The 16052-nt window shown below is 44.7% G+C and overlaps 1 protein-coding gene across 5 annotated transcripts in view; it reads right to left on the bottom strand.

Moving 5' to 3' along the window:
* Window positions 1-287: 287 nt before the first annotated feature.
* The window catches only part of PNPLA4 (patatin like phospholipase domain containing 4), a 43969-nt gene continuing 28204 nt past the window's right edge, over window positions 288-16052 (bottom strand). For 4 of the 5 annotated variants that reach the window (XM_040266368.1, XM_040266367.1, XM_040266370.1 and 1 more), the window contains 2 exons: window positions 2670-2822; window positions 288-493 (listed from right to left, as the gene is read on the bottom strand). In XM_040266368.1, the coding sequence (XP_040122302.1) occupies window positions 362-493; window positions 2670-2822 (285 nt within the window). In that variant the 3' untranslated portion in view covers window positions 288-361. Of the gene's footprint in view, window positions 494-2669; window positions 2823-5556; window positions 6213-16052 lie in introns of those variants that run through there. The other variant, XM_040266371.1, reaches the window with a different exon arrangement.

Genomic DNA, 16052 nt, shown 5'->3' with positions numbered 1-16052 from the left:
GGAAGGGATAGTCAGGGAGTCTGGGATGGACATGGACACACTGCTGTGTTTAACATGGAGAACCAGCAAGGACCTGCTGGACAGCACAGGGAACTCTGCTCCATGTCATTTGGCAGCCTGGATGCGAGGGGAGTTTGGGCGAGAATGGATACATGCATATGTCTGAGTCCCTTTGCTGTCCACCTGAAAGCATCACAACGTTGTAAATTGGCTATACCTCAAAACAAAATAAAATTTTTTAAAATTGCAAGCATTACAAAAACTCGTAATAAAATTGATAGTGATGATAGGCTTTTATAAAAGGATTTAATTAGAAACCTCCCTGAAGAACTGTGTTCTCCGTTAACAAGCTTTAAGCGTCCTACTCAAACCAACTTTCTTTAAGTAAAAACCTGCTGGCATCATCGAAGCCCCGTTGATAGAGCGATTCCATTGTCCTCCTGCTTGGTGGGAAGAGGGCCTGATTGAGTCTCACCAAGTTTGCCACAGACAGCTAGGACAGAAAGACACATGAGCACCGTAGGATACGACAGGGCTGGTCAATCAACCTTTACTTCTGTAAGCAAAGTATGCTTGTTATACATACTATTAGCAATGCAAAAAATAAAAAAATCAGTAGGAAGAAAATCATCTTAAAATGTGAACTGCAGGGCTTTCCAGTCAGTATAAACAAAATAATCTTAAAATCTGAACTGTGGGCTTTGCTGATGGCTCGGTGGTAAAGAATCTGCCTGCCAGTGTGGTGGATACAGGTTGGATCCCTGGTCCTGGAAGAGCCCACACATCTCAGGGCAACTAAGCCTGTGCACCACGATGATTAAACCTGCGCTTGAGAGCCTGGGAGCTGCAGCTGCTGAGTTCACGTGCTACCACTACTGAAGCTCGTATGCCCTAGAGCCTGTGCTCTGCAACTCGAGACGCCGCTGCAATGAGAAGCCTGCTCTCTGCAACTCGAGAAAAGCCCGCATGGCAACTAAGCCCCAGCATACTCCCCCCCACCCACCCCGGTACAAAACAAAATACAGAACTCCACACGTAGACTGCAAGAGGGTTCTCAGCCTGGGTACCACTGACGTTTGGGGCCAGCTGCTTCTCTGTGGGGGCATCTGTCCTGCGCACTGCAGGATGCTGACAACATCCCTGAGCTCTATCCCTAGAGGCCAGGACATGTTCCCAACTCAGCCAGTGTCTCCTGCATGTAATGGGCTTCCCTGGCGGCTCCAAAGGTAAAGAATCTTCCTGCCCATGCAGGAGCCACGGGCCCGATCCCTGCGTGGGGAAGATGCCCTGGAGGAGGGCACGGCAACTCACTCCAGCATTCGTGCCTGGAGAGCTCCATGGACAGAGGCTACAGTCCATCGGGTCACCAAGAGTCAGACACCACTGAGCAACTAACGCTTTCACTTTCAGGGGCTACAGTCCATGGGGCTGCAAAGAGTCGGACGTGACTCAGCACGCACACACCTGTATATAGTGTCACTCCCTGCTGAGAACTAACTTTTGACTAGATTGAGGGAATCAACATTTTTGCCATTTCCTCCCTCACCTACCACCCTGGCCAGGGATCCAATCCATATCCCTGCTTTAGAAGCCTCAACCACTGGACTACCAAGGAAGTCCCCTCAGTATAGCTGTAAATGAGATCATTTAATTGCTTTAAAAGGTGGCAATGATAAGCATGCAAAAACGTTAGCAGAAAACTTAGGGACCTACCAGGAGGGAAATGGCAACCCACTCCAGAATTCTTGCCTGGAGAATCTCATGGACAGCGGAGCCTGGCAGGCTACAGTCCATGGGGTCGCAAGAGTCGGACACGACTTAGCAACTAAACCACCACCACCACCATCACCACCACCAGGGAGGTAGCATCCCACATTCCATGTGGCAAAAAAAAACAGAATATAAACAACAGGAGGAATATTATAACAAATTCAATAAAGACTCTTAAAAAAATAATGGTCCACATTAAACAAAAAATCTTAAAAAAAATAAAATTGCACTTCCCTGGTGGTCCAGTGGTTCAGACTGCCTTCCAATGCAGGGGACACAGGTTTCAATCTCTATGGGGTGAACTAAGGGTCCCACATGCCACAGGGCAACTAAGCCCGAGCACCTCAACTACTGAGCCCAAGCACCTCAACTACTGAGCCCAAGTGCCACAACCACAGAGTCCATGCACTCTGGAATTAGGCTCTCCAGCCACAACTAGAGAGCCTGTGAGCTCTAGAGACCTCTCGCTGAAATAGGAGCCTGCCTACCGCAACTAAGATCTAATGCAGACAACCAGTAAGTAAATAAGTCTTTTTTCAAAAAATAAAATAAAATCACATTGAAAACTTGCGAAGTATGCTGACCTGAAAAATAAGTGAAGAAACGGGAAATGTCCTACAGAGACAGTTCAAAAATAGTAAAAAAAAAAAAAAAAAAAAAAAGATTGCACACTCACAGTCTATAGGTACCTAGGGTCCATATGCACGACATATGTTGGGACTCATTTAAAACATGGCAAAAACCACTACAATATTGTAAAGTAATTAGCCTCCAATTAAAATAAGTAAATTAAAAGAGAATATGCATGCAAATCTGTACATACAATCGAGTTGCCAAGTGTGGGAAGCATGTGGAGAGTTTCAGGGGGTCTGTGACGGTCGGGGAACATCAGGACTCACCAGTACTTCCTGGTTGGTGACGCTAACGTAGAAATGCAGCCGCCCTTTATCCTGTGGAGAGACATCCAGTCGCCCACTGAATGGGGAGATGGTCACTGTGCGGCCGACGGGCAGGATTGGCAGGCTGTTGGTGAAGCCTCCGTCCACCCACTTCTGCGGAGAGAATGGCCCCAGTCAGCACGTGGAGACAGCATCCCTCCCACATGAAGACAGTAAGCACGGACTTCCCCGAGACGACACCGTCCTTCTGAGAATCCGAGCCTTGGGGATGAATGCCCTTGAGTTACTATTGATGAGGACCAGCTGGATCGGATTTGCTTTGGAAGCGAAGCAAATCTCTGTATGCATATCATTTACCCACAGGCTTCCGCGGTGGCTCCATGGTAAAGAACCTGCCTGCAATGTGTTTGATCCCTGAGGCGGGGAGATCCATTGGAGAAGGGCATAGCAACCCACTCCAGGATTCTTGCCTGGACAATCCCATGGACAGAGGAGCCTTCTGTTCTACAGTTTATGGAGTCACAAAGAGTCGGACATGACTGAGCACAGAACACACACACACAGCCTTTATGCATATAGCAAGAAGTCTGGGTTTATAGTAAGAAATCATAGTTAGAAACCCATGGGTTTCCCTGGTGGCTCAGCTGGTAAAGAATCTGCCTGCCAATGCAGGAGACCTGGGTTTGATTCCTGGGTCAGGAAGATCCCCTGGAGAAGGGAATGGCAACCTGCTCCAGTATTCTTGCCTGCAGAACGCCATGGACAGAGGAGCCCAGTAGGTTCTCAGTCCAGGTCGGACACGACTTAGTGACTAAACCAAACCAACAAGTTTGGACAGAATCAGGACATCTCTCCAGTTGTTTTTAAAGCTTTAAGTAGATTACTTAAGACCTTATTATTATTATTTTTTTAACTGATGATGGCACATGCATAAGAAGCCACATGTAAGGAGCTTGGGATTTATCACCTAATCAGGATGCAAAGCCAAGTTGACTCTGACACCGAGCAGATCATCCCCCATAACAGGTGGCTCCATTTTTAACTTCAGAACTGCAAATCGGCACTGTCTGTAGCCAAGTGAAAAGTAAATAAATAAAGGACCACCAGAAACATTTTCATCTCCAAAGTGATTCCTGAGTACATAGGGCTTCAAGCCTTGAAAATTCTGGGTAGGGTGGAAAGGCAGGAGAGGGTATGAAGTGTTCAACAGGAGCATTGATCAGAAAAGAGTCTGTGCTTTCAGACCTCAGCCCAAAGGAAAGAGAGGGAGAGACACAATAGCAGGACTGAGGACCGTCCACAGGCTTCTGCACACCTGGACACTGAGGGAAGGCTGAAGAAGCACAAAGATGGAATTCCTCATGGTGTTTCAAGTGAAAAAGACTTTCAATCTGTCCTTGAGCCCCAGAATCAGCTCAAATAATAAATACACAGACACAGAAAACTGAAGTTCAAACGCTCCAAGCTATATTCAGATTGGAAATATCCTGCTGTGGATGTGGGAATACACAGCTAGAAATTGTGGAGAACACCTTGTCACTCACCCAGAGTCAGACATCCTGGAGTGTGAAGTCAGGTGGGCCTTAGGAAGCATCACTATGAACAAAGCTAGTGGAGGTAACGAAATTTCAGCTGAGTTATTTCAAGTCCTACAAGATGATGCTGTTCAAGTGCTGCACTCAATATGTCAGCCAATTTGAGTTGGAAACCTTAGCAGTGGCCACAGGACCGGAAAAGGTCCAGGCTCCTCCCAATTCCCAAGAATGGTAGTACTCAAGTATGTGCTAACCATTGGACAATTATCTCCCATACTAGTAGGATCATGCTTAAAATCTTGTATGCTAGGCTTTAGCATTATGCCAACCAAGAACTTCCAGATGTACAAGCTGCATTTAGAAAAGGCAGAGGAATTGCAAACCAAATTGACAACGTTCACTGGATCGTGGAGAAAGCAAGGGAATTCTGGAAAATATCTACTTCTGCTTCCTGCTTCACTGATTTATACTAAAGACTTTGACTAAAGCCTTTCCAAAAACTGTGGAAAATTCGTAAAGACATGGGAATACCAGACCACTTTACCTGTCTCTGGAGAAACCTGTATGCCAGTCAAGAGGCAACAGTTAGACTCAGATGCAACAACTGACTGGTTCAAAATTGGTAAAGGACTAAAAGGAGGCTGTAAACTGTCACCTTGCTTATTTACCCAATATGCAGAGTGTATCACACGAAATGCCAGGCTGGATGAATCCCAAGCTGGAATCAAGATTGTCAGAAGAAATATAAACGACCTCCGACATGCAGGTGATACCTCCCTAATGGCAGAAAGTGAAGAAGAACCAAAGAGCCTCTTGATGAAAGTGAAAGAGGAGAGTGAAAAAGCTGAAATGAAACTCAACATTCATAAAACTAGGATCATGGCATCCAGTCCCATCACTTCATGGCAAAGAGATGGGGAAACAGTGAAAGCACTGACAGATTTTATTTTCTTGGGCTGCAAAATCACTGCTGAAGCTGAAGCTTCAATCCTTTGGCCTCCTGATGTGAAGAACCAACTCACTGGAAAAGACCGTGATGCTGGGAAAAATTGAGGGTGGGAGGAGAAGGGGGTGACAGAGGATGAGATGGGTGGATGGCATCATGGACCCAATGGACGTGAGTCTGAGCAAATTCTGGGAGACACTGGAGTACAGAGGAGCCCGGCATGCTGCAGTCCACGGGGACACAAAGAGTAGGACGCAACGTATCGGCTGGACAACAGCAACCTCACAAAACAGTCTATTTTGGAGAAAAAAAGCAAGGAGGTAAGGACTGAGAAAAAGGTGAGCATAAAGCGTCCTTAACTGAGTTAAAGACCTTCATTCACCTTTTCTCAGATGTCTTTCTTTCTTTTAAACTGTTTTTCTTACCTGTTTTGATTTCTAGAGCAGGTGACTAAATGATAGGTATTGTTTACAAAGGCCTTGGCCAGCAACCACCTCCCCTCAGAGGAAATAAAAGTAAGTAAACAGAAAGTGACAATGTGTTGAAAATCTCTGGTTGAGGGAACTGCATTTTGTTGTAGGAAAAAACATAAGTGGATTCAATTAAAATGAACCTGACCTGTATAATCTGCTTACTGTCATTATTTTTTAAAAGAACAAAACACATTTATGTAAGTATTTATTATATATGCACATTTATATATGCTTGTGTACGTATAAATATGGATACACACACACACAAGACTATACAAATACTGTCTAAAAAAGACAGATTTGTATCAAGAAGGCCCCCACTTTGTAAAGGAACTATTTGAGCAGACTCCAGGAGACAGTGGAGGGCAGAGGAGCCTGGCGCGCTGCAGTTCATGGGGTCGAAAAGAGTTGGACACGACTGAGCAAATGATCGTCAACAACAAATACACTTCAATAAAAATTAATTAATTTTAAAAAAGAAGGTCCCAGATATCTGGTTCTGTGCCTTACTATCCTGGAGTTTTTTTTTTTTTCTTCTCTTCCCTCATGGCTTTGGATTTAGACACCAAATTCTGGAATAAGATAGTACCTAGAAAGAGAGAGAGAAAGAACACCTTCCAAAATTACCTTTCATACCCTCAGTAGAATATCTCACCAATGATACAAAAATTCACAGAGGTTTCATCAAGGGAAATAAAAAAATATGCACCAAGTGCAATATAACTTAACTGACAGCTCCCTTGTTTTATTTAACTGAAGGAAAAGAAGGGAAATCTGGCTCGTTAATGTGCAAAGTGTTTTAATTTACCATGGGGCTAATGAGTGCCGCTTAAGGGAATTGAAAGTCTTTTTTTCCAAATTTTGTTCACTCTTGTTAGCTTATTCTGATTGGATAAAGAGTCAGGGAAACAAACAGCTTATCAAGCGGCTTGATTAAATTTTTAGCGTTACTCGCTACTCTAACCATAACCCCAGCAGCTCAGATGTTGTAAATACAGTCTATCTTTGTCCTGATTCATGCTCTCATGAACTATATCCCTCCCAGAACCACACACACACACACACACACACACACACACACAGCCCACCCCACCCTTAGGCATGCTAATGCAAGCAAAATTTCTGGAAACAACAATAACATTACTAAATGCAAATACCTTATATCTCATGTGCTATGGATAGATTGATGCTTTTGAATTGTGGTTGTTGGAGAAGACTCTTGAGAGTCCCTTGGACAGCAAGGAGTTCCAAGCAGTCCATCCTAAAGGAAATCAGTCCTGAATATTCATTGGAAGGACTGAGGCTGAAGCTGAAACCAATACTTTGGCCACCTGATGCGAACAGCTGACTCTTTTGAAAAGACTCTGATGCTAGGAAAGATTGAAGGTGAGAGAAGGGGACGACAGAGGATGAGATGGTTGGATGGCATCACTGGCTCAATGGACATGAGTTTGGGTAAACTCCAGGAGTTGGTGATGGACAGGGAGGCCTGGCGTGCTGTAGTCCATTGGGCCACAAAGAATCGGACATGACTGAGCTATGGAACTGAACTGAACTGAACTGACTGATGGATAAATTAAAACTCTAGATTCCCTATGGTGCTGGCCATGAGTTCTCTGGCTGTTTGCAACATATTCCTCAAAATCATTCCCACTTCGTAGGCAGCATTCCATAAGCTGCTGTGACACCGAGGATTCCAAAATCTTGCTGATGGCTCTTCCCAGGAGAGTTTTGCCCTGAGTTTCTTAAGTTTCAGATTACAGCACCTTCATTCACCAAACGAAATGGTGGGCCAAATAAAGTTAAAAATAAAATTATTCCAGGAGAAAAACATGCTTCAAAAACCAAACATGTGGGACTTCCCTGGTAGTCCAGTGGCCAAGACCCTCCACTCCCAATGAAAGCATCCCAGGTTTGATCTTTGATCAAGGAACTAGATACCACATGCCCCAACTCAAAAACAGAAAAAAAAAAAAAAAAAAGATTCCATGTGCCACCACACAGGCCCAGTGCAGGCAAACAAATAATTTTTTTAAATTCTCACAACTTAAAAAACATTTACAAACGTGTATAGAGAGAAAGAGAGAGAAGTCGCTCAGTGGTGTCCGACTCTTTGTGACCCCATGGACTCTAGCTCGCCAGGCTCCTCCATCCATGGGATTCTCCAGGCCAGAATACTGGAGTGGGTTGCCATCTCCTTCTCCAGAAGATCTTTCTGACCCAGGGATCGAACCCAGGTCTCCTGCACTGCAGGCAGACGCTTTACCGTCTGAGCCACCAGGGAATCCACCAGGGAATATTTAAATGTGTCTAAATATTAATAAATATTTTAAAAAAAAACCTGGCCCCTACAAGTTGCTGTCACTTGTCCTAACATCCTTTACCTGCATCTCTGAATTCTGGCCCCTACAGTTGACTGTCTTTTGTCCTAACACCCTTTACCTGCATCTCTGACCATATTCTAATGTGCTCCATGGTAAGGTGAACTGTCTGAGTCCAGAGAGTTGAAAAGAAACAACGGTTCTTCAGTAGAGAAGACGATCTTGTGCCCAGAGGTGGGGTGGGGGTCTACTGTGGCTGTCCTTGGTGGGTTACAGCTGGAGACCAGAGCCGAGGCCATGATTCTACGGGGTAGGGACACCCGTCACAGCAAACCTGGAGGGGCGGTCGTCTGCCAGCACACGCCAAGCCGTGTGTCACATGTGACGCCTCATGGGTTCACACCAGGCTCGTGACCTCCAGCGGCGCATGTCATATAATTGAAGGTGCTCAAGGCTGTCCCCAATACCGAAAGCACTCACTTCTTCCTGCAGCAAGCCCTTTCAGAACACGCCACGCATGCCTGGATATATGTTCCACACTGCGAGAAGCTCATATGTTCCACACTGCGAGAAGCTCATGCTAGAACCTCGAGGCAGGGCTGGACTTGCTCTGCAATCAGTTTTGCCAGAAAGAGAAAGAACAAATACCATATGATAACATTTATATGCGGAACATAAAATGTGACGTAAATGAACTTATCAACAAAGCAGAAACGGAGTCACAGAGAACTGTCAAGGGGGAGGGGCAGAGGGGGGGCGTGGGGAAGGAATGGACTAGAAGCTTGGGGTTAGCAGATTACACACAGGATGCATAAACAAAAGGTCTTGCTGTATAGCACAAGGAACTCCATCCAGTCTCCTGGGATAAACCATAATGGAAAAGAATATGGAGAAGAATGTCTATATGTGTCTACCTGAGTCATTGTGCTGTACAGCAGAAATTGACACAACACTGTAAATCCACTATTCAGTTCAGTTCAGTCGCTCAACGTGTCCGACTCTTTGCAACCCCATGGACTGCAGCATGCCAGGCTTCCCTGTCCATCACCCGGAGCTTGCTCAAACTCATGTCCATTGAGCAGGTGATGCCATCCTACCATCTCATCCTCTGTCGTCCCCTTCTCCTCCTGCCTTCAGTCTTTCCCAGCATCAGGGTCTTACTGTTGAGTCGGCTCTTCGCATCCGGTGGCCAAAGTACTGGAGTTTCAGCTTCAGCATCAGTCCCTCCAATGAGTATTCAGGACTGATTTCTTTTAGGATGGATTGGTTGGATCTACTTGCTGTCCAAGGGACTCTCGAGAGTCTTCTCCAACACCACAGTTCAAAAGCATCCATTCTTCGGTGCTCAGCTTTCCTTATAGTCCAACTGTCACATCCAAACATGACTACTGGAAAAATCACAGCTTTAACTAGATGGACGTTTGTTGGCAAAGTAATGTCTCTGCTTTTCAATATGCTGTCTAGTTTGGGCATAGTGTTTCTTCCAAGGAGCAAGTGTTTTTTAATTTCATGGCTGCAGTCCCTATCCGTAGTGATTTTGGAACACAGAAAAAGATAAAACTCTGTCACTGCTTTCCTTATAGTCCAACTGTATGCTCAGTTGTGTCTGACTCTTTGAGACCCCATGGACCGTGGCCCGCCAGGCTCCTCTGTCCATGGAGATTCTGCAGGCAAAAACACTGGAGTGGGTTGCCACGCCCTCCTCCAGGGGATCTTCCTGACCCAGGGATTGAACCCAGGTGTCTGCACTGCAGGCAGATTCTTTACTGTCTGAGCCACCAGGGAAGCCCAGGAATACTGGAGTGGGTTGCCACGCCCTCCTCCAGGGGATCTTCCCGACCCAGGGATTGAACCTAGGTGTCTGCACTGCAGGCAGATTCTTTACTGTCTGAGCCACCAGGGAAGCCCAGGAGTACTGGAGTGGGGTGCCACTCCCTGCTCCAGGGGGTCTTCCCGACTGAGTCCTTAGCAAGCAGCAAACGGCCACCATGTGGCTGCAGAAACAAGCAAGCACCCCAAGGAGCACCCCGTCAGTCATCGTGTACATGGGGTCCCATCTTCCTGGGCTTTATTACACAACCAAGGGGAACCAGGGACTTCCCTCGTGGTCCTCGGATTCAGAATCCGCCTGCCAATGCAGGGGAGACAGGTTCGGGGCCTGGTCCAGGAAGATCCCACGTGCCCGGGATCCACAACTACCAAAGCCTTGAAGCACAGCTACTGAGCCCCATACGCCCTCGAGTCTGCTCCGGAAGAAGACAAGCCACTGCTGTGAAAAGCCTTTGCACAAGTCGAGAGTGGCCTCCACTCACTGCAACCAGAGGAAGCCTGGGTGCGGCAACAGCCCCAGTGCAGCCAAAGACAAAACAAAGTGAATTAGTAAACGATGTTTAAAAACAAGCAGAAAAACACGGCATTGCAGAAAAACACGGCATTATGACACTGCTCCGGTGCACTGAGGCCAGTCATCAGAGGGTCGTGCCTCGCCTCCCAAGGTCAAATATATATATTTCTTACTATATGTAAATAGAAATATATGTATTTCTTACTATATTGAAATATAAATATTTATTTCTTACTATATATAAATATAAATATGCATTTCTTAATATATATAAATATATCTATTTCTTAATACACCTATGTCTGAATATATAAATATCTATTTCTTAATATATATCTCTCTTGCTATATAAATATAATCTATTTCTTAATTATAAATATCTATTTCTTTATATGTTTCTTACTATATATAAATATAAATATATAAATATATCTATTTCTTAAAATATCTACTTCTTAATATATATATTTCTTAATATATATAAGTATCTATTTCTTAATATATATATCTACTTAGTTATATAAATATTTCTTAATATATATAAATATATACAGTTCTTTATATATATAAATATATATGGATTTCTTTATATACATAAATATACAGATTTCTTCTATATATAAATATATATATTTCTTTAAATATGTAAAAATATATGTATATTTTAAGAAATGAACAAGACTTAGTAGAGCAAGAGGCCTGTGACTGATGCAAACATTAGAGATCATCCTGGGAAAGGTGCCCCCTAACTCAGCTACATGTCTTCAGTGAAGTCAATGAATGTTTCTGCATCTCAATTTCCTGAAGCTGAATGCTGAAGAATTGATGCTTTTGAACTGTGGTGTTGGAGAAGACTCTTGAGAGTCCCTTGGACTGCAAGGAGATCCAACCTGTCCATTCTGAAGGAGATCAGTCCTGGGTGTTCTTAGCAAAGAATGATGCTAAAGCTGAAACTCCAGTACGTTGGCCATCTCATGCAAAGAGTTGACTCATTGAAAAAGACTCTGATGCTGGGAGGGATTAGGGGCAGGAGGAGAAGGGGATGAAAGAGGATGAGATGGCTGGATAGCATCACCGACTCGATGGACGTGAGTTTGAGTGAACTCTGGGAGTTGGTGATGGACGGGGAGGCCTGGCGTGCTGCGATTCATGGGGCCACAAAGAGTTGGACACGACTGAGCGACTGACCTGAACTGAACATACAGTGGTAATATTCGCTACAGCACATGGGAGTGGCCTCTGATGCATCAGATAGAAAGCAATAACAACAGAAGTCTTGCTTCTTTTTCCCATGAAAGCAACATAGAAGGTACATGGGTAAGGTGCCCCTCCTCAGATCATGCAGGCCCCAAGTCTTCCCAACTCTGTCTCTCTCTAGCTACAGAGTGATCTGTGACCTCATGATCCACAATAGCTGCCAGAGCTCTGGTCATCATGTCTAAGTTCCGGTCAGCAGGGAGGAAACAAATATACACAACCTCACTTCCTATAAGTCCCACAGCAACTTGGCCTACCTCTCACTGCCCGCACTTAAGGGGATGGCCACACCTAGCAGCAAGGAACACTGGTGATCGTGACCTTTCAGCTACACGGCAATAAGTCCACATAAGAATTGGAGTTCCGTTACTGAGGAAGAAGAGGACATCATATGTTGGAAGAATCTAGGAGCCATCAGCACCTGCACCTCATTCATAATACAGCTATTACTACTTAAACACGGGACATGTTCAGCATAGTCGTACAACATATTCGGGTGGCCAGAAAGATCACTGAGGTTTCCCCATATTACAGAAAACCCAAGTGGACCTTCTGGCCAACTCAGTACTAGCCTTCTGGGTCTCTGTTCTTTAACCTTCGTGCCACCCTCCCTTTCCTTTCTTCCTTACCATAGCTCCATCCACCTTCTCCGTCAGCGCCTCTTAATTTACCCATCACATCAGAGATGCTGATGACTCCTGGATCCCAAATCCCCTTTTCATGATCATATATAGTCTCGTAAGACACCTGAGTGCTTTGCATATATCTTTTTTTCCTGCCATTTAGCCATTTCTGTCATGATTATATATTATCAAGCAATAACTTGAAGTGAAATCATCACATTTCAGATCATCAAATTAAAGTTCATAACCATAATGTAAAGTTGATTTGGCTAGCATGTGTTCAACATTTATAGGTAAAAATAAGTGTTGATTTTTACTGCTCTAACGGAAAAATGCTACTTAGATTACTTTAAAGTCGTTATGTCAAGTGGGGTACTTCTCACATTTTTAAATGACAACAACAAATCGTGCTCCTTGGTAACTGAGTATCTGCTACCTCTGAGAGGCAGTATTGGGAATTAGGTGGGGCGTGGCGGGGGGGCGGGGTCAGGTGGAAACCAGCTTTCATTTCCCAAGTGGTCTAGTCGCTCAGACTCCTTGCTCCCAACGCAGGGGGCACTGGCTCACTTCCTGGTCGGGGAACCAGACCCCACGTGCCTCAATTAAGAGATCCCATGTGACACAATCAAGACAGGGCACAGACAAATAAATGAATATTTAAAACGGCTTTCTGCGAGCTTTTGCTTATGCTGCTTTAAAGAAAAAAAAAAAAATCAGTGTGTATGATGTTTCTGAGTGGTCACGGAGAGGGTTTTAGCCAATAGCATGGAAGCCCATCCCTGCAAGTAATGCTTGTGCTAATAACAACAGCTCAACCTAGACAAGGCAGACCACTTTAAGGTTCTCCGTCTCTGCCTCTCCATAGCTTCATCCAGAGACTCAGCCTCACTTTTCTCATCTGCCCTTTTTAGACAATCATGCCAGGGCAGACTGGTTTGGTCAGAAATCCTATGAGAAGCACAGAAAAGGGCTGGAATGGCCAGGAAAAGTCAGAGGAACAAAGTCATGAGGCCTCACAAGGTCCAAATACAGAGACATTCCCAGACACATTAGCCAAGAGATTTGTAAAAATCAATTCCCTGGTTTCGAGACCATCCACCCCCTGAGCACAGGCCTTTTGCAGGGTCTTCAAAGTGAACGAACCAATGACAGCTATTAAATGCTTTTCGTGTACACATTTATAAATGAATACATTCATATCACGTGTCTATAAAATAAACGGTGTTAATCATCCATGAAGATGTGCCTGATTTTGAGTAGGTGTTACACAGTGTATGGGATTACAAAATATATATCTGCAGGGTGTGTTGCATAGCTACTGTGTATGGGACTTCCCTGGTAGTCCAGTGGCTGAGACTCCAAGCTCCTAATGCAGGGGCAATCATGGATTCAGTCCCTGCTCGGGAACTAGATCCCACAAAGCGCTGCTAAGACGTCTCATGCTGTAGTTAAAAGATCCTTCATGCTGCAACTAAGACACAGAACAGCCAAATAATAGTTAACTAAACGGTGGCGCTAGTGGTAAAGAGCCTGCCTGCCAAGGCAGGAGAATTCGAGAGGCGCAGGTTTCAGTTCTAGGTCGGGAAGATCCCCTGGAGGAGTGCACGGCAACCCACTCCAGGATTCTTGCCTGGAGAATCCCATGGACAGAGGAGCCTGGTGGGCTAAGGTCCATGGGGTTGCAGAGTCAGACATGACTGAGCAGCTTAGCACACTCACAAATAAATAGCCACTGTGTTTGACCATAAAACGCTTATCTCTGGTGTGCATTAAGTAGACACTGTGTCTGATTATCAGTGTGTGTGCTGGTGTGTAGGCTATGGAAGACCAGGATCAGACAGGATGGTGAAATTTTATAGAACAAACATGTTTGCAGGATGCAGAAAGAAGCTGGCAGAAATGACTTTGGGCAATGTGGACAGCAGATAGCAGGCGGTAGGTAGTTCACCCAGTTTAGTCGCTCAGTTCAGTCGCTCAGTTCAGTTCAGTTCAGTCACTCAGTCGTGTCCAATTCTTTCTGACCCCATGAATCGCAGCACACCAGGCCTCCCTGTCCATCACCAACTCCCGGAGTTCACTCAGACTCACGTCCATCGAGTCAGTGATGCCATCCAGCCATCTCATCCTCTGTTGTCTCCTTCTCCTCCTGCCCCCAATCCATTCCAGCATCAGAATCTTTTCCAGTGAGTCAATTCTTCACATGAGGGGGCCAAAGTACTGGAGTTTCCGCTTTAGCATCATTCTTTCCAAAGAAATCCCAGGGCTGATCTCCTTCAGAATGGACTGGTTGGATCTCCCTGCAGTCCAAGGGACTCTCAAGAGTCTTCTCCAACACCACAGTTCAAACGCATCAATTCTTTGGCACTCAGCTTTCTTCACAGTCCAACTCTCACATCCATACGTGACCACTGGAAAAACCGTAGCCTTGACTAGATGGACCTTTGTTGGCAAAGTAATGTCTCTGCTTTTGAATATACTATCTAGGTTGGTCATAACTTTCCTTCCAAGGAGTAAGTGTCTTTTAATTTAATGGCTGAAATCACCATCTACAGTGATTTTCGAGCCCCCAAAGATAAAGTCTGACATTGTTTCCACTGTCTCCCCATCTATTTCCCATGAAGTGATGAGACCAGATGCCATGATCTTCCTTTTCAGAATGTTGAGCTTTAAGCCAACTTTTTCACTCTCCTCTTTCACTTTCATCAAGAGGCTTTTGAGTTCCTCTTCACTTTCTGCCATAAGGGTGGTGTCATCTGCATATCTGAGGTTATTGAGATTTCTCCCGGCAATCTTGGTTCCAGCTTGTGCTTCTTCTAGCCCAGGGTTTCTCATGATGTACTCTGCATATAAGTTAAATAAGCAGGGTGACAATATACAGCCTTGACGTACTCCTTTTCCTATTTGGAACGAGTCTGTTGTTCCATGTCCAGTCTAGTCAAGGCTATGGTTTTTCCAGTGGTCATGTACGGATGTGAGAGTTGGACTATAAAGAAAACTGAACACTGAAGAATTGATGCTTTTGAGCTGTGGTGTTGGAAAAGACTCTTGAGAATCCCTTGGACTGCAAGGAGATCCAACCAGTCCATCCTAAAGGAATATTCAGTCCTGAATATTCATTGGAAGGACTGGTGTTGAAACTGAAACTCCAGTACTTTGGCCACCTGATGTGAAGAGCTGACTCACTGGAAAAGACCCTGATGCTGGGAAAGATTGAGGGCAGGAGGAGAAGGGGAAGACAGAGGATGAGATGGTTGGATGGCATCACCGACTCGATGGACATGAGTTTGGGTAAACTCCAACAGTTGGTGATGGACAGGGAGGCCTGGTATGCTGTGGTTCACAGGGTCACAAAGAGCGACTGAGTGACTGAACTGAACTGAACTGAGTCTATGACAAAGGAGGGAAGAACATACAATGGAGAAAAGACAGTGTCTTCAATCAGTGGTGCCTGGACAGCTCCATGTAAAACAATAAAATTAGAACACTTCCTAACATCAAACACAAAAATAAACTCAAAATGGATCAAAGACGTATGTTTAAGGCTGGACACTATAAAACTCTTAGAGGAAAACAGAGGCAGAACATGATTTAACATAAATTGCAGTAAGATCTTTCTGACCCACCTCCTAGAAGATAGAAAATAAAAACAAAAATAAACTAAGAGGACCCAGTTACACTCAAAAGCTTTTGCACAGCAAACGAATTCATAAATAAGACAAAATGTCAATCCTTAAAACGGGAGAAAATATTTGCAAATGAAGCAACTGCAAGGCATTAATCTCTAAAATACACAAACAGCTCATGCAGCTCAATATTTAAAAAAAATCTGCAAACAGTAAATGCTGGAGAGGGTGTGGAGAAAAGGGAACCCTCCTACACTGATG

This window comes from Oryx dammah, unplaced genomic scaffold (assembly GCF_014754425.2).
Source record: "Oryx dammah isolate SB20612 unplaced genomic scaffold, SCBI_Odam_1.1 HiC_scaffold_23, whole genome shotgun sequence".
Lineage (NCBI taxonomy): Eukaryota > Metazoa > Chordata > Mammalia > Artiodactyla > Bovidae > Oryx > Oryx dammah.
The sequence above is the reverse complement of the archived record's forward strand: the minus strand, read 5'-3'. Positions and strand labels throughout refer to the sequence as shown.